The sequence below is a fragment of the Raphanus sativus genome, chromosome 4, assembly GCF_000801105.2.
Source record: "Raphanus sativus cultivar WK10039 chromosome 4, ASM80110v3, whole genome shotgun sequence".
NCBI classification, from domain to species: domain Eukaryota; kingdom Viridiplantae; phylum Streptophyta; class Magnoliopsida; order Brassicales; family Brassicaceae; genus Raphanus; species Raphanus sativus.
The window spans coordinates 29,569,667-29,589,300 of record NC_079514.1 but is presented as its reverse complement, the minus strand read 5'-3'; the positions used below and the strand labels follow the sequence as shown (position 1 = coordinate 29,589,300).

The window sequence follows — 19,634 nt, the reverse complement described above, 5'->3', positions numbered from 1 at the left end:
ACAAAACCGGTTCAACCAAATACAAACATAATTGATTAATTTTGACCTTTAATAGTTACCTTTTTTGTCCACAGGACCTTTAATAGTTACCATAATCGACATTCTTGATTAGTTCCAGATTTATAGCGTTCGTAATTGTAAACCAAAATCATTTTTTTCCTAACTCACATTTATTTTGTTTTTAATATACATACTTGCTATATGTTTCTATAGTAGTTATAGAAATAACTTTACATAAATAATTAACATTTAGGCTTTTAGCATGCATGAGCATGAGTACTGATTTGGTGATGTCATAACCAAAAAAACAAAATGGTCCAATATACGTTTTGATTTTGTAATTGTTTTAAAATATTTTTTTAAGGGTTAACAGAATATTAAAACCTAAGTATTCTGAAAAAAATTGATCATGCCTTCAAATAGACATACACAACTATATATAGTTAATATAACAAAAATATATAATTTTTCCAAAACCCGGTCAAACCGGTTCAACCAGTAAGAATAACGAGTCAATGTCCGGTCCGATTTTCAAAACATTGAAAAAAACACAAGAACCAAGAAGAGAAGAGAAAAGAAGTCGCTAACTAAAAAGCGTCCTTGTTGTGTCCATGCACTGTTTTGTGGGCTCCACAACATGTAGTGGTCCACAATTGGTTCACTTTTTTTTTAAAAGGCAGAAAACTTAAAAAAATAAGAAAATTTAAGAACTTTTTTTAGAGATAACCAATAATGATGCCCTTATCAAAATATATCTAATAGCTTAGAAGTGTACAAATACTTGACTTAAGGGTAGATTTTAATCTTTTGCTAGATTCTTGAAGCAGGTCACAAAATAAAACAATACTTGACTTAAGGGTCGGTTTTAAGCTTTGTTAAATTCTTAAAGTAGGTCATAAAATAAAACTATATTCTTATTTTTGTATTAAGAATCAAGTATAGTTTTGAGTTAAATTAAACTTGACATAAATTTTCTTTCATTGTTTTTTTTCTTGATAACATATATATGAGGCAAAACATGAAGAATACACTATTAAAATCATAGTGCATCAACAAAATATAAAATAACATAATTAAATGATCACGAAGGATATAACTTCACATTTGCCAAAATTCATGAATGTCTCCTTCCATTGATGCATATGAAATCTCTTACTTCACCGAGCCATTATTCTCCTCTTAAGCTCCATTCTTCAAATACATAAATACAACACATTCTTAATAACCAAATATAGACCGCCATCGACGTTTTCTAACGGATAGTTACCTCATAAGTTGGCGGTCTAGAGCACCGGTGGACATCATACCGCGGTTCTCATATGCTCGTCGGATAAGATATGGAACCGCGGTTTCAACCGGCCCGTAGGGCATGTACTTACTCACATTGAAACCAGCCCTTTTCAATCCTAAAGATAAGGCATCAGACATCCCGTAAAGCTGCGCAAACTCAATCTTCCCGTTCTCTTTATCAATCCCTAGCTCACTTGCTTTCCTTGCACCTAGTTTACCTGTCATGAATCATAAATGGAAAATGATCAATAATTAATAAATCAATGCATATGGACATATTCGTCCTAAAACGAAACATCTTGATCTACTAGGTTATCGTGATGCCAAAACACGGAAAGCGAATAAATGCATACAATGATTTATAGTGGTTCACCAATTTAGTTATATGCAGAGGTAAAGATAAATTTTATTAATTGGAAGATGAAAGTATTTTAGATATCATAAGGTTCACTCTTTATTACGTGTGGGACTCTTAATTCACAAATATGGTTCAGTGGCTTACCAGAATCGGTGTTATGGGTCGCTAGAATGACTGCAATCCCGGTTCCATTCGAAGCTTTCTCCATAAGGAAACTCATGCATTCATTATAGGAAGCATGCGTCTCTTGAATGGTGTCATGGACCGGTGACTTGAAACCCAAGGAATCTGCTAACTTAGCTTCACTAGACATATAAGCACCTCTCACCAACTTAAACCCAATAGGAACATTCATTTCTCGGATTCTCGTACCGCCAAATGCAACCTCTCTCCCGCATCTTTCAAATAAACTTGAATCGTGTTGTAGACAATGGGTCGACTTTTGTCGGAATTGAACATAATTGCTGACCAATATGCCATGTAATCGATTGCCGGTTGGAGAATCGTATCTTCTGCATCGATTAGTAACGGTACGTTCGATTCTTGGCATCTAATACATATGGATTTAATGCGTTCGTGAGCTTTCTCAAGCTCTTGTTCTTCCTCTGGGGTTAATTGTTCCGGTTCAGAGGTTGTGTGGTAGAGAGGACTTGAACCGGAGAAAACCGGAAACGAATGGAGTTTCCATGGAAGTTTGAAACTTGGGTTCTTGTATTGCCAACGAAGCAAATCGCTTACACGTTTTAAGAGACTCATTGGACAAATTGCTGTGATCTTAACCACCACGGAGCTTAACTGTTTCGGCAAAGACAAATGAAAATTAATTAATCATTGAATCGGGGATGAACCAGTATTTTTGTGAACGTAAGAATATTCTTCGAGTGTAGTTAACATTTCTGATTACCAAATAAGTTCAAATTGCGTGATTAACGTGTTATCTTAAAGTCCGACTAGGACCCGACGTGGCTTTGATTATTCTACTTTTAATTAGAAATAAATAAATTCAGACAAGTTGGTGTTTCTTTTTGTGGTTTTTAAGGTTTTGGTCTTCGATCATCTTTTCCTGACAGCAACCCTTTTGTCGATTTCTTACTGCATTTTCATATAATACAATATTGTAGATCCAACTTGCACTAATTAATTAATCATTGAACCGGGATGAACCGGGAGTTTTGTGAATGTAAGAATATTCTGTGTAGTTGACATTTTGGATGACCAATATGCTCATATTGCGTGATTAACGTGTTAACTTTTAAGTCTGACTAGGACACAACGTGGCTTTGATTATTCTATTTTAAATTAGAAAAAATTAAAATTTCAGACAGCAACGTTTTGGTCGGTTTCTTACTGCATTTCCATATAATACAATATCTTAATATTGTATTGTAGATCCAACTTGCACTAAATAATTACTGCATTTCCATATAATACAATTGGAGTGATTGGTTGGATTGTAAGAAGTGGTTTTAACTTTAATTTTTGTCTACAACCCTAAATATCACCAATCATGCTTTATATTAATTTTTACATCTACAACCAAAAAGTAAAGGTACAGCAAAAAAATGGTTTTAAAAGTTTTGTTTTCTAAAACTTCATCTTTTTTAGCTGTAGCAAATTTTAAAGCTACATCTCTTAAAGTTAAATCAAAATAATCTACAGACAAAGTCTAAAGTAAATTTATTACAGTTACATCTCAACCAATCACCCACAATATATATAGTTTTTTAGTAGATCGAACCTCCACAAAATAATTATATTATATGTGTCCCACTAATATATGATCTATATAAATGTGATTAATTTTGATAATGAAATTCTTCTCTTTAATACTAGTTAATAACCTGTATTACATTGTTTAAAGAAAATCGAGTAAAACAGAACAAAAAGGTTAAATTCGTGAATGTGTGTATATATATATATATATATATATATATATATATATTGTTCTTTAATCAAAATGTTTACCAATATACGTTTTTCATTAATATATCGTTTTTAATAAACACAATAGGAAATGCTTACACCAAAAGAATGTTCTGATGAAACTATGTAAAGGATTGTTCTGGAAATAGAGAAAGTGATATAGAAAAACGAAAAACTCTTTAGTCTAGAAAAATGAAGCATAGATATAAAATGAGGATATCTTACGTGAGACGTAGGTAGGGTTTTGGCAGCTTCAACAGTCTCAATAAACTTCTTGATGTTGTCATCACATTCACCACCGTCTTCTGCGTGTTCAACGCCATACACCAACATCCCTTTAAGCCCCCTCGTCTCATATACGCTTCTCACGCGCCTCGCTGCGGCAGCCGCGTCTTCACCGGCACAGAAATGGTCGTAAAACGTTCCTTTCACGAAACGGAGGACCAAATTACGTGTAAAGGTCGTTTCCATGAGTTTAGAACTCATGACCCAAGATCCAAAGTCGACCATAGGGCCTATGGCCGTAGCATGAAGAACGGCAGTTGAACGGACAAGGTCGGAGATTGGGACAGAAGCAAAGAGTCTAGCTTGGTCGGAGAGATCGAGGTCAACGTCTGGTTTTGGTTGGTCAAAAGAAAGAATCTCCGGGACCACGGTGGACGGAGGACCGACGGGGCTCAAGCTGGAGAAACGGTGGATGAAGTGTGGTCGGAGGAAACGGTTTGCCATGTAAACGATTAGAGAGTTTTTGGTTTCTTTTCTTTTCTTGTGTCCCTCTTTTTTCTTCACAAGCGTTTTTGTGTGTTTTGGGGTTTGTGTGTATGATATTGCTAGATGCAACATGTATTTATACACAAACAAGGCTTTATGATATCTGAATGTTATAATATAAGTTTTAATTTAAAAAAAAATTGGGATGGAATCAGGAAAATAATATGCAAAAAATCAGGTGAGAATCTTTTCTAAATTAGTGAGAATTGACTAGAGTTACTCTAATTTGTAAAAAAAGTATATATAAATCATTTCACCTTTTTCATTTACTTATTCTCATTGAATTCATATGAATTTGTAATTCATATGAATTTGTATATTTAGAGGACTGAAATAAAAATCAATCAGAAAATTTGGATATTCTAATGACTTATTTTCAACTTAAGGAAACAAACTTTAAACTTTTAATAGGAAAAAACTGAAGTTATTTCTTCATAGTGCAATTTGCATAGCGCAAATCACGTAGGTTTCTATTTTTAGTTTTGCAATAAATGTTATCATTTAATAAGAGAATATTGATAAACAATACTCCAGATTTGTTTTGTAAAAGAAACCGTTATGGAGTTAACATTAGTGGGGGTTATTGGTTCTAGTAGTTTAATGGATTTGGAAATTCTTTTGAATTTAGAAATCTTTGACAAATCTATTGATTCTAAAATCAAATAAATAAAATTTCCAAAATCAATGATATAGATTTCAAAATAAAAATAAATGGATTTACAGTTGAAGTTCTAGTTATGGGCATATGGCTTCTTCAAACATATACTCCGACAGTAACTAATACAAGATCTGATTATCATCTTTATGCTACACATATATATATATTTTTTTCCTTCTGAAGTTTTTTGTTATCTAGAAAATTCTGAATTCATGTTTAATGTATAAATTTGACAAAAGCAGTTTAAGAACCTATCAAAATAATTGTGAAAACATTGCTAGTGTTTCATTTGATAGTGTTTTTTTTTGTTTCGTTTGATAGTGGAGACTTCAATAAGAAAAGTCCACCACTTTATCTTTTCTCGCAGCCACCGTTTTACTCGCCGGAATCTCAACAGAATAATACAATTATATCAACTGACGTTTAATTAGGACACAAAATATAAAGAATTATGAACAACACAAATCCAATCAAAATAACAAGGTTTCACTCAATATTTGCTCCTTTGTATTTTACTCTTATATTTATTTATAAATCCATTCAAATCCATATTTAAATCAAATCCGTAAACAAATATGTATTATTGAATAACACATGATTCTAAAATCTATTTTAAAATCGTAGAACCAATAACAGTAGATTTGAAATTAGATTTTAAAATAATAGAACCAATAACACTAGATTTGATTTAGATTTTCAAATCCATTAAAATATATGAACCAATAACACCCCCTTAATCCGTCGAACTACATGGTTTTCTATTTGTAACTGATTTGATACAATAATATCTCTATTATTAAAAGAGAAGTACACTTAGGAAATGCCCCTAAGTTTTCAATGTTAATTACATTTCCATGCCACTGAACCTATTAATAATCTTTCCTTAAAAAATTCTTGTCTTTTCCACTTAATTTAATGTATATTTTCTCACTGTTTTTTTTTGCATTATAAACGGATACAACAACTTCTCATGTTCACGATATCTGTTTATAATTAACTAAATTACATGAAAACTCTAAATCAACTACAATTATATGACAATCTCTATTATTAAAAGAGAAGTACACTTAGGAAATGCCCCTAAGTTTTCAATGTTAATTACACTTCCATGCCACTGAACCTATTAATAATCTTTCCTTAAAAAATTCTTGTCTTTTCCACTTAATTTAATGTATATTTTCTCACTGTTTTTTTTGCATTATAAACGGATACAACAACTTCCCATGTTCACGATATATGTTTATAATTAACTAAATTACATGAAAACTCTAAATCAACTACAATTATATGACAACACATTAACTAAATTCCTTTCTTCTTCACGTAAACCATGAAATTTTGAATTACTTGAAAAATAAAACAACTGAACACTTTAATCTGCAATTCTCTTCTTCTCCAAGAGCTTGATATTCATGTTTAAATAGCAAGATAACTTTAGTTCTTTACAAAGGAATTTATTTCATTTCTATTTTTCATTACTTGTAACTTTTACATTTCATAACTTTGTGTTCATGATATCTGTTTATAATTAACTAAATTAAAATAAATTATTAAACGTGAAACAATATAAACTATCTGTTTTTCATGTTCAACTTGAAACAATAAAAATTATTAAACATTTGTATGGATAATTATAATAAAATCAAACAATATTCGTTTATTAAATGTAAACAGAATATCTTTGCCAATAATTAATTCTATGATATAATCACTGTTAAATATTCGTAGGATGCCTATAAAACAGAGAAACTGTATCCCATAATTGCGCCAACTTATGGCCGTGATGAATAATAAATTATCTTTAGATTTTTTTTCAAAATAATTATTTTTTGCTTAACTTGGGGAACAGTCAAGCATTAATTACGTTGTAAAAGGAAATTTTCCAACTCCAAGCAAATCCCTATATTTTCGAATAATATAGATGCAATTTTTTGGAAAAAATTATATTGTTACATTAAATCACGAAATTTTCTCTTTTGCAATGTTTTTAGGTATATTCTCTTCATTAAGGTTTTAAATTCACGTTATATATATAGTGTACCTTGCAGTCATAGTCAATATCACCTCAACAGCTCCTAAACAATTTTATAGTTCGCTTCTTATAGTTCATAGTGTCAAAAAACAAAAGTTTTGTGTTGTTAAAAAACTTGAAGCCGAGGTCCATTAAATGGCATGTGCAGGTGAAAGTGAATAATCATGGAAGCACTATGCTTCTGATGAAACACTTGAAAAGGTTTTGGCTGATGAGACTGTAAGTTTTACCTACACATCCGTTTAAATGTTCTTTATACTTTAAGTATCTAAACGATTTTTGTTTGTTTACAGGGTGTGAAAATCCAAGTATCATGCGCCAGACCACACATGTTTCGGACCCAGCGAAACTTAAAGTTGGGAGAGTGGGGTGTGACTGAAAACTCTAAGGTATCCGGTGTTGGTAAAAGGAAATACCGACCAACAACTAATCAGTATAAGATGACTATTACCAGAGAAAGCTATATATTTTAAATTACTTCAGGTCTTTTTATTACCAGAGAAAGCTAAATTTACCTTTTTAGGAATTTAGAGAAGGCTATCTATACTATTAAAACTGAAGTACATTTTTTGACATCCCCTTGATTTTAAAAAGTATTTACACAAATGCCATTACTATATACTTAAGCTTTAAATATTTCACTAGATTTTGACCCGCGCTTTCAAAGCGCGGGTTTAGTTTCCGTTTAAATTTTGTTTAAACAAATTGTTTTAGTAAATATAATATTTTCATATATTTGTGTTTTATTTTATAGAATTTTTTTATTATTTTCTTTATCATTTTCATTTTAAATGAAACATTTATGTTCAGAAAATATAAATTTATTTTTTTATCATCACAATTGTATGACACTAATAAATAAACTTGATTATGTTGTTAATATTTTCTTAAAGAGATTTTGTATAATTTAAACAGTTAACAAATGTGTTTATTATTTAAAAAATATATATAAATATATTTATTTTTTTTAAATGCAAATATTTTATAAATGGTTTAATCATATTTAGAAAGAAAAAAACTATTGTTAATATTTTTTTGTATTTATCAACTATTGTTAATATTTTTTAAAGAGATTTTGTATAATTTAAACAGTTAACAATTGTGTTTATTATTTTTAATAAATATATATATTTTTTAAATAATAAATGCAAAAAAATTATAAATGGTTTAATTATATTTAGAAAGGAAAAAACAAAATAATTTTCTGTTTTTGTTGGTTTATTATACAAAATTAGTAAGAATACTTGATAAATAAAAAAAAAAATGAAGTTGGATATATTGGCCACATAAAATAATTTACCGACCAAATAGGTGGTAAGAGACACGACACATCTATTTTTAAACAAAAAGAAACAGAAAAGGAAAAAAAAAAGCTTTGTCGACGATTTCAATCATCCCCACCATGCCGATTGACGATTCAGAAAGCAACATCAAAACCAGTAAAATCTTTACCGATACCTTGAAGATCTTCAACGATGATGGTAGCAGATCGATCGACGCTTCTTTCCCCATCCATGGCGATTGACGATTCAGAAATCAATTGAAGGTTCAGAAATCAAAATCAAAACCAGTAAAAACTGTAACGATGGCTTGAAGATCTTCGACGATGACGGTAGCAAATCGGGTTTGGAAACAAAATCAAACCACGAAGTTTGAAACTCGTTAGATCCAGGAAAGACTTCTCCTATTCCTCACTCTTAAGGTTACTTTTTCAAACTTTTGTTCTTCAGATTATATAGATCGTTTTCGATGAAGATTTACAGAAATATTTGGTATCTGTTTTGCATGTGAGATCCGAAGGCTTCAGTGAGAAAAACGTTAAGTGATATTTGGGTTTCAATTTGGCGATTTCAGAAATCTTTGGCCGATTTGTGATCAGAATCGAAAGACAATTAAACGGTAAATATAGTTTAAAGTTTTTAATCATTTGTTAAAAGTTAATCTCAGAGTTTTATTCACCAAATATATTCATGTAACATTTGTTCTGGTTTTTGTTTCCGGTGAGATTGGAATGGTTTCCAAGAATCCGACGAAGAATCCGACGAAGTTCTGAAGCGGAACATGTCATTCTTCACTGGTAAATAACATAATCTTAAAGTCTGTGATACACCAAATATATTCATGTAACATTTGTTCTGGTTTTTGTTTCCGGTGAGATTGGAATGGTTTCTAAGAATCCGACGAAGAATCCGACGAAGTTCTGAAGCGGAACATGTCATTCTTCACTGGTAAATAACATAATCTTAAAGTCTGTGATAAGTTACTTCCTCGTATTTTTTCTTCTTTTACATCAATATTTTTTTTTTGTCGACACTTTTACATAAATATAAAAGTGTACTTTCCATACAAATAAAAAATGATTAGTTTAGATTTAATCACATTGGGATATAGATGACAAACTTTAGGTTAGTTTAGTTTTGGAAGCAATTAACTAATATCTGTTACAATTCTTTTGGTGGTCATGCAGTTAAAAGTTTAAAGACACATGTTTGTGCAGCTGAAGGACCATGGGACAAATACATAACGCCAAAGCAATACGAACCAATAAGTAAGTGCATTTTAGAGGTTCATATTGTTTAGATTAGATTGCGAACTGATAATGGTAGTTAGGATAAAACCGGAGCTGTTTGATGAATGTTGAATGAAGTGTGGTGTTTTTTTATCTGTTTGATAGACTTTTTGAATCGTTCAAATTCTTAAAATAACCTTATTCTTAGAAACTTGTTTGAATCAAATTGTTTTGCTTAATACTAAATAAAGATCAGTATCAAATAGGAAGTAATATAAGATGATAGAGAAACAAATACAAAACGAACATCAAAGATTATCGAATATCTCTCTGAATACCACATTCATTGTTTGACGTTGAGGCTTGCCTTCACCGTCGACAATCAAAATCTTCAGTCCTTTCTTAGAAGTCACTCTAGAAATAGCCACATAGAGCTGCCCATGAGAGAAAACAGGTCTCGGTAGAAACAAACCAACCTCTGAAAGTGATTGACCTTGGCTTTTATTGATTGTTATAGCAAATGCCACAGCAATAGGTAGTTGTCTCCTCCTCATCTTGAACGGCATTTTTTTATCTGAAGGTGTTATTGAGAGTCTAGGAAGATAAACAGTGTGACCGACTTTCTCCCCTGTAATGACTTTTGCCCGTATCATGAAGTCATACATTTCAGTAATCTGGAGTCTAGTACCGTTCATTAGTCCCCCAATAGGATCAATGTTTCTAAGCAACATCACAGGACACCCTATCTTCAATCTGAGACTATGGTTAGGTAAACCTGATGCCTTGATTTTGTTCAGAAAATCTGGAGTAAGAGCTTGGTCATTCTTTGAAAACCTGTCTGAAGAGTCTATAGAATCAGAACTCAAATAGAACCTTTCCTCACCTGCATTGACCAACGAAAAACATAAAAATTATAACAAACACATAGTTCATTTAGAAGTCAGTAATCTAAAGAAAAAAATATCCACAAACGAACCTGGCAGCTTGTCCAACATGTGCTGATTAATCATGTTCACATCTTCGTTAGTAGGACAAAGTATTGCTCTTTCTTGAAAAAACTTAGGTTCTCTATTCTGCAGTAAAGAAACAGCATCCCCATACACTGCTCTGCTTATAGAATCTATTGGATCATCAGCATCAAGAATTAGAAACTCATCTGGAATAGTGATTAGAGCTTCACCATCGTTTCCACTGCCAATTTTTCCATCTCCAACATCTAAAATCCACTGCGAAAACTCTTGTAATTCTTTTGTACCTTCAGGTGTGAGATCATTTGAGAACAGTCTCATGTTCTTTGTGAGCTCTAAAACTTTAACATGCTTCCAGAGATAAGAAGAATTAAGTGCCTCCATAACTATTTCCGGTCTTCCAGCTCCATGAATAACTGGCAGTACTTGTCTAAAATCTCCACCAAAGACAACTACTTTTCCGGCGAATGGTAGGTTTTCTTTGTTTCCAATGATATCTGCCATGCTTCTATCCAAAGATTCAAAACAGTGCTTACTCATCATCGGAGCTTCATCCCAGATGATAAGCGAGGCTGCTTTCACCAAGTCCGCCTGATCAGTTCCTGGTACCAGATTGCAATAAGAAAACTCATCTGGGTTTATAGGAATTCCGAATCTGGAATGTGATGTTCTTCCTCCTGGTAGCAATAGAGAAGCAATTCCACTTGAAGCCACATTCAGACAGATTTCACCCCTCATTCTGATAGCAGCAGAAAGCAGTTTCCACAAGAAGGTTTTTCCAGTTCCACCAAACCCATAAACAAAAAACACACCTCCTTTCTTATTAAAAACAGCATCGGTAATCTCATCATAGATTTTCCTTTGCTCATCAGTGAGTTTTGGAAAGTCACGATCATGATCGGCTCTTAACTCCTCCCGGTTGTAACTGAGCTCATCCAAAATCAGCACGTTTTCATTTATGATGTCTGGGATTGGCTGTGGCATAGACGTCCAGTTCGCCAAAGAAGTTCCATTACTTTTTAAAATCTTTTCGATCTCTATAAGTGCTGCTTCTTTTTTTTCTTCATCCGACAAACAAAGATCTGCGTGTGTCACATGTTAATTTCCCGTTAAGTGGTGTTATAGTAATAGAATCCACACAATCAGACTCAAATAAATAACATATATTACCTGGTCGATGCAGTTGCTGCCTTCGTTTATATTGAATGTCCTCAGAAAGGAATTCCCAAGTATTCTCCCACACCTCTTCAGGCTTTGACAAAGTACCCGACATTAACATGATCACAAATGCATGGCGCATGTATGATCCCGAACCAGTAAAACTTTTCCTCACAAGCTCATCAATATATTCTTGATCATCTTCAAGTAGCCCTCTTGCAAAACATGTCTCTTTATATGTTTCATAGACAACACTGTTGAAAGTCCTTATGTCCTTATCCTCAAACGGACCTTTAACAATGTTTAGCAAGACACGCATGTAGAAAGCTTCTTCGATCTTACGTGGTGCATAATTGATTCTACCAATACTAAATCCTCTCTTTCTATCATGAAACTTCTTATCCTTTTTATTCCAAGTAAACATTGTTGGAATCTCAGCTAAATTCAGAGTCCGAGCAACTTCACTAACCTTATTCAATTCGAACCAGCCCATAAACATAGTATTTTCAATGAGTTTTCGGCTGGTCACTTCTTCGAATGTGTCATCATCCTTAAAAACAATGATCTGTTTTCCTGGTAGGTGAAATTGTATTCTCTCAACTGGAGTTGATCTATAATGTATTGGGAACTGAAAGATCCTCCAACCACCTTCACTTGCAGATACATATCTGTAAAAACAATTATAGTCATAGATGTAAACTTTTAAAAAAGAAAAAATCGAAATATAAGCAATAACAGAGTCGAATAAATTTGCACCTGCAGTTGAAAAAGTCTTTGATCTCATTTTTACTCTCCTCTTTTGAAGCTGCATTTGTCGCAGTCTCAGAATTAGCCGCATTGCTTTCTGAAAAACATTAAAGCAAATCTGTTAGAAGTGAGCAGACTATGTCATAAAAAAAAATACATGCCACAACAGTTAAATCTATACTATTAATGCAAGTAGTCACCTGCTGGTACAGAACTATTTTCTTTGGACGAACCATTATCCGGAGGTTCAACAGCAACAGTAACACGATCCTGCCCTTTATTAATATACTTGAATAAGTATTTTACAGCACCATTCTGATTGCACCATTCCACATTAATGTGAGCTCGATAACGAAGAGACAACTCCTTGTTATAAGGTATGACATTGGTGTTGTCACACTTGAATCCTTTTTTCTCTATAAATCCATTCCCCTCTTTCCTTCTTCTATAAACTGGAAATCCTTCCTTGTTCACATATGTTTTTTCAACATGGGGCTTAGGATACTGCTTCGAACATTGCCCATTCTCCATGCATGGAGAGTTCAAATTAACAGCTCCACAAGGACCATGGATCATCATGTCCTTAACCACTTCGTAAAGCTCTGGCTCTTTTTCTTTATCAGGAATTTCTGCGGAGATGATTCTGTCAATGTCATCGTTTGTTCTAATCTTAGAATTAGGATGCATGAATAAAAGAATGTGTGCATGGGGTAGGCCACGTTTCTGGAACTCAATCGTATACATTGCTGCCAAAAAAAAAATTAGAGGAATAAATTACATACCAAAAACATGAATACTCAATTCGTACTGAATAACTCACCCGAAGATGTCTTCCCCAAAAGTTGTTTATCTGTTAAATCTGCCATAAGAGATTCCAATTTGATTTTAAAGATTCTTCCCAGAATCTCTGGCCTATCTTCAGCAGTAAGCTTTCTGGGTTGTAGATGCCTGGTGATCTCCGGCCATTTAGGATTGCAAGTAAATGTTATAAAGTACTCAGGAAACCCAAAATATTTACAGATAGCCATGGCATCTAAATACATATTCTTCATGTATCTTGCTCCTCCCGTAAAGGATGCTGGTAGCAAAAATCGACTTCCTTGCTCATGCATATCTGTTTTGCCCGAGTTTTCAGCTTGTTGAATAGAGTCATAGCTGTCTGATCTGAGACTTTTCTGGTTCATTCTAAGATAAAACAGCCTGTTCGCCTCAATTGTAGTATAACCATCGACCAAAAATTGCTGAAACAATCTTCTCGAATGGAGTAGTGTATGACACTCATTCTCTCTTTCTTGTAAACGAAACGCATACCATTGTCTCATGCTGAGTGCCTTCCTCTTTAGCTTTGCTGTTGCGTCTGTTTCCCTCTTTTGAATACCAAGTCTGAACCCATCTTCACCATATGTAAAGATAAGAGGATATTGAAGAGCCAGATAAGCAGGGTGAATTTCACTAATCCTCTTAAGCCATCCAGTCTGTTTCTCTTGCAACACAATATCCCTTTTATCCATGTCCAAATTGAAATCTCCAGGAATTAGTGCAGCAACTTCAGAGGCAGTAGGAGTATCATATGTTCTTCCATCTTTCTCTCGACTACTAATGATACGCATGTGAAATGTCTGATCAGGATTAGTGTCAAAACGATCACGTGCTGATCTAAATTGATGGACATAGGGGTTGCACTCATCTAGCATTTCCATTAACGCCTGTATAACCTTTTTCCTAAGTTCATCTTTCCTTGCTTTTTCAGTTGACTTCTTGTATTTCCTGAGAAAATATAAACACGAGCTCGTCCAGATTAATTAAAACTCTTTTAGCTTCGAAAATCATAGCTCAAACTGGTTAAAATATGAATAAAAATTACCCGATAATACCAGATCGATTGGCTATCTCATTTTCTGTGTCAACAATATAAAGCTGACCAAACTTGGGTTCTCCCTTTGGTGGCTTTAGACTACCCATCAAATGGTAGTTCTCTCCTTGAAGCTGAAACATCTGAGGGCCAATACCTTTTTTAGCAGAGCGGTCCACTTTCCCACCAAGAGATGTAAATGAGAAAACCATGTTGATGACTCTAATATTCTCACGAAAATATCTACTCATTTCATCATTCTCTGTCAAAAATCTTTTCAATATGGCGGGGGATTCTTTTAACAGTGGCAGCTGAACCTGACCTTGCCCACAACACAATGAAAATATAGGTTTCTTGGCATATCTCTTCCGGTTTAGGCGCTCACCAAACCACATGATAGCCCCACAATGCTCACATTTATGTGTTGCATCACCTTCGTCGATGTATACTGCCTCTGGAAAAAGATATGAACAAAACCTTATGTTAAATTATAGGCAAGCACAGTCAATTTGTTCTTATAAACGTAAAAATAGAAATTTATCGTACTGTTTTTCCCCTTGGAAGAAGTTTTCCTTGTGGAGGGTCCAACTGAGTCTGATTCTTTAGACATACTGGCAAAATTCAAATTTGATTCAGACTCCGTGTCACTTTCTTCACTGCTGCAATCATAATCCTGTTCTCCACACACTTCATATGCACCCTCGTAATCATGAAATGTAGATTCATCATTTTCTTCACTCGAGTACCCATCACCATGAAGGCCAACTCCTTCTGTTTCTGTTGCTATAAAACAAAGCATCAAGGAAACTTTCATTGCGCAAAACTGTGTCAAAATAAGCCCTTTATAACATAAACAACATACCATGAACTGTTTTTGATTTGTTTCCCGAGGCAACAGCTATTCCTTTTCCTTTTTCTGAAAACAAACAAATTTTATAAATTATGCATATATGATTTAGGTAACTTCCGAATGTTCTCAGAAAAATACACATAACAACATATAGTAATCACCTTTAGCTGTTAATCTGGACTTAGATGATTGAAATGTAGGAGTTGGAACCTCTTGTTGTGTCTGTGTCCTTAAAGAAGGAAATACATCAGTCGTATCAGATAGAGGTATTGACCTTGTCGGAGTAAAACTTGGTTGTCTGTCCAGGTTAGAACGGGCTGGTACATGAGAATGTAAATGTAAGAACACAATAAACGAAAAGAGCAAGACAACACGTAGACAGGGACTAATTGAATGTCAGAGGAATTACATGAAAAAGAACTGTTCTTTCTTAGCCTCTTAGTAGATGCACACAGGTTTTCTTTTCGTTGGTCATCTGTTTTAGTTCCAGTAGGCGTAGTCGTTGAATGAATAATTGTATTCGCTCTAGTTCTCTCATAATGCGTTGGAGTGAGATCAGATTGTTGTGTCTGTGTGGTTGGAGAAGGAACTTCATTGGTAATATCAGATAACATTATTAGTTCTCCTTCGTTGGAATTGGTTGTTCTCTTCCTCTTGTAATTAGGACGTTGAGCTACTGAGTGTGAACTTAACGAAAGGGGTGGTATCTGTGAGTTAGCTTGGGCTTAAGACAATTAAAAAAGATTAGTAATGCCCAACAATACAATCTCAAGCAAACGCCATTTTTGAGGATAAATTAGACTTACATAAAATGTTCTCAGTTGTTTTTGACTTCTTAGGTGGTCTCTGTAATCTTGTATTTTCCTTACAAACAGGGCTTCTCACCGTATTGATTGTGCTTGTAGTGGAAACGCTGTTTGCTTGTGCTTTGTCAATTCCGAATTTGATTACATGAAAACAAAACGCAACAGTTCATTACTGAACGCTAATCCAATAACCATATAAACTTAGAGAAAGGACAACTTACACAAGATTGCGGAATTCTCCTTGTTACCAATAGTTTCACTGTTTTTTATAGTTCGTTTCCTCTTAGTGGTAGATCCAGTTGGTACTGTCTTTTTGGTTATATCTTTCATCGTTCTCTGCTAGAAAATATTCTCTGTGTTATTCTTATCGCTAGAACGATATATAATTAGTTAGGGAACTTTACTATCTTGTTACCGTATTGTGTTGCGTTTTGTTTTTTATTTTTTTTGCCAAAAAATAATCTATGGTATATTGAATTGCCTTTGTGACTATTGGAGGTATATTTTATTAATCGGTCTTATATGGAAAATTGCTAACCATCATCAACTTTGATTTTCCAGTGTAGGTTTACTTAAAGTGCAAGAAATGAGTCGATGATTTGGACATGGCGATTTTAAGAATCTCCCTCATACATACGCCCATATAGAAGTCACTTTGATAAAGTAAGCCCATTCTTAAAACCATATATAATCTAATTTCGGTTAATTATGAAACTGATTGGTAGTTAGGGAACAAAGTGGAAAGAAATACATATTTTTTGGAGGTACAGTTAACAAATCTTAGTCAGTTAAGCACTTTTAGACTAAATCGTAGGTTACACAGCAAGCAATGGTTTTAAATAAATATAACCATTAACAAATTAAAGAAAAAAGGCAAAGAAATTTCTGAAGCATAATTTATTATAATAAGTTTTTCCAAAAACATAACCGAACCTTATAAAAACGAAAACCAAACATTAATAAAAAAAACCAAAAACATGAATTGCTTCAGAAATTAGAAAACAAATAAAACCAAACAAAAAAACTAAAATTTCAGGCTCGCAGATTTAGGTCTTCTTGCCACTCATCTTCTCCAAATCACTCATCTTCTCCACCTTGATAGTTTTTAAGCGAAGATTCTTTGAAGTCGAAGTGATATCTGGTGGTGGGTCTGACCATTCTCCCTTTCTCTTCGTGGATGGCGTGGTTGATGGCGTTGCCATTCCCTCACTGTCTCCTTCATTGTCAAGGAGATTGACAGAGTTCTGAAAGTTTAGAAACATAAACTTTAGCAAGTCTCATTATTAATATGTCAAATGGATTATAATTTATAAGCCTAAAAACGATCAAAATCATAACAGTCATACCTCTTCTCCACTTGTAAGAGCGAGATCTTGATCAGACTCTGAACTGTCAACATTGGCTGACTCAGTGAAAACAATCTGACTTTCACGGTAGATTTTCCCAACCTTGTAGATTTCAGAACCATACAAAACATGTTCCTTTTCCACAGATAGTCCAAATGTGAAAGTCTTTCCAACAACAGCAAGGATGGCGTCAGGCAAATCTGTAGGATCCTCAAGCTTGATGACAATAAGAGAAACTTCTATCTATTAGTAACAACTCTAGTATCTCGAAAAGAACACAAAATAAACACTATGTAATGCATACCTCATCAAATGATCCATTCAAGAGAGTCGCAGCCGACTCAACGATCATTCCCTTGGCAATTTGGTCAAGTAACATCAGTTTTGTTTCTCCTGTGTCATCCTGAACAATCACATGGAGCTTAAACCTACAAACAAAAACATCAGTGAGCAAGTTGCGTAATTGAGAGTATAAATAAGAATAATTATAACATACATTTGAATATAGAAAGTGCAGTGAAATTCTCACCTTGGTGACACACTTGAAACATTCTCTTTGCACACCTCACACCACCAGAGATGTGTAATGACCTCGTTACCATGAATTGTCTTAACTAAAGTTCCCACTTTCACCACCTTTTTGTTGCATGTGCAGCAACCAAAGTAATACCAGCCCCAATCTGAGTCAATAGCAAAGACCTTGCACTCAACCAAGAACTTATCCACCTAGTGAGAAAGATGGTTTTATAAGTCACATTGAATCACTATAAGAAACAAACAACTTTACAAAAAACGAATGATTACCTGAGTGGACTGAAGGAGTTCATGGATGGTTCTCTTGGGATAAAGCATCCATTTGTCACGCTTCTCTTGGATACATTTCACCTCTTCCAAATCAAGTGTTTCATCACGACCCTCACAAAGGGCGAGGGGTTTAACCTCATCAACAAACCTAACAAACGTTTATAACCATATAATATAAGAGAGTAGAACAACATTTAAAGGGAATCACCAGTAATTATTATATGATTCAAAAAACACTACATTTGTTTGAAAGCAGCAGTTTCAGCTATGTCAGGATTAATCAAGACCAATGATGCCTCAAAAGCATTGGTGATCTGGAGTTCACCTACAGATTTTATAAAAGTACATATTAGAAAACTCCAAAACCTTTAATCATATTTTATAAGGTCATTAAGAGATAAAAGTAAGCTTATACCTCTAAATCTCCCGATCTTTGCAAACCTTATTAGACAAATGGGCTTCCCTTCCTCGTCTTTTCTACACCCCTCGTAGAGAATCTCCGCAAATTTACCCCACAGACAGCAGGGAACACGAGCATCACTATTTTAAAACATAAAAAATAGATACTTCAGTAAATTAACTTCATATCACAAAAAAATTGTTTGACAAAGAATACAAACTTGATGTCGCGAAGGGTAAACTCCAATTTCATTCTTGGTTTGCCTGAGACTTGAATACTTTCAAGATCCCCCAAGTCTTGAACTTGACCAATCACATCTGAAAAAAACATCATATTAATACTTAGACAGAGGACACGATACTACAATAGGTAACAATAGATAAGACGATTGCGTAAATAATTACCAATGAGAAAACATGTTTTCAGTGAACCTCCCAAAACAGTCTGAAAGTCCACCAAGCTTAGGTACATGTCTTCATTGTTAAGAGTCGACTTTGTGATTGACGTGCTCTGAATGATGCTCATTTTGAAGGGATGATCGGTTGATCGGTACATGCCAGTTGAAGGAGTGAGAGTGAAATTCTGAATGTGTCTCCATGCTCCAACAGGAAGAAGGCGGCCTTTACTCTCCATGTAAGTTCTCTTGCAGGAGGCATGTATTTTACACCCCTAGTAAACGTTGAAAATATAAGAGAGTTAGTGAACAAACTTAAAGCTATATAATACAACAAATAAACAAAATACTTTTTACAACACTCACAGCTTCATCGGATAACACCATCTCGAGGGTGTCCCCGTGCACTGGGTTGTACTGCTTCCAAGAGTGGAGAACCTTCACATGTACTTTCCAGCCACTCTTGAAAGGTTTCACATCTTTCAAAGGGGTAATTTTCATTGCCGCAGACATTTTTTTGCTTTGCTAATGTAGTTGTGAGTAAATGTGAGAACGTTTAGGTACGTTGTAGGTGTTTATATAGCATTAGGTAAATCGATGGTTAGGTATGACGATTAAAAAATATCTCTGGTAGATTCTTAGTTCGATATAGGAATTATTTAGAGTATTGATCAAGCCAAGATATTTAGAATCGATATTGTTTCCGTGATAATCTATAAATGTTAACAATATTTACAATTCTGTTGTATCAAGTATCTTTTTAATATC

At 33.9% G+C, this 19,634-nt stretch overlaps 2 protein-coding genes and 1 long non-coding RNA gene across 6 annotated transcripts; 1 reads left to right on the top strand and 2 right to left on the bottom strand.

Moving 5' to 3' along the window:
- Nucleotides 1–942: 942 nt before the first annotated feature.
- Nucleotides 943–4,397, bottom strand: LOC108853778 (proline dehydrogenase 2, mitochondrial). Its single transcript, XM_018627221.2, is given in 5 exon segments — nucleotides 943–1,191; nucleotides 1,268–1,508; nucleotides 1,793–2,002; nucleotides 2,005–2,443; nucleotides 3,797–4,397. Coding segments are annotated over 5 exon segments (1,428 nt in total). The 5' UTR covers nucleotides 4,301–4,397; the 3' UTR covers nucleotides 943–1,157.
- Nucleotides 4,398–8,391: 3,994 nt separating this feature from the next.
- LOC108834408 (uncharacterized) lies at nucleotides 8,392–19,630 on the top strand. Of its 4 annotated transcripts, none has more exons than XR_008944738.1 (7): nucleotides 8,392–8,734; nucleotides 8,833–9,109; nucleotides 9,189–9,260; nucleotides 9,500–9,580; nucleotides 16,484–16,585; nucleotides 19,005–19,105; nucleotides 19,235–19,630. It is a non-coding gene; the product is annotated as an uncharacterized LOC108834408 (long non-coding RNA). The 4 variants fall into 4 exon arrangements; XR_008944739.1 differs by having other exon boundaries at nucleotides 8,833–8,931; nucleotides 9,038–9,260; nucleotides 19,235–19,629; XR_008944736.1 differs by having other exon boundaries at nucleotides 8,833–9,260.
- LOC130510962 (uncharacterized) lies at nucleotides 9,588–14,711 on the bottom strand. Its single transcript, XM_057007706.1, has 7 exons — nucleotides 14,279–14,711; nucleotides 13,235–14,181; nucleotides 12,625–13,160; nucleotides 12,422–12,488; nucleotides 11,680–12,366; nucleotides 10,518–11,591; nucleotides 9,588–10,424 (listed from the first exon to the last, which is right to left on the bottom strand). Exons 1-7 carry the CDS (start codon nucleotides 14,659–14,661, stop codon nucleotides 9,850–9,852), a joined length of 4,269 nt encoding a protein of 1,422 aa, XP_056863686.1. The 5' UTR covers nucleotides 14,662–14,711; the 3' UTR covers nucleotides 9,588–9,849.
- Nucleotides 19,631–19,634: the final 4 nt, after the last annotated feature.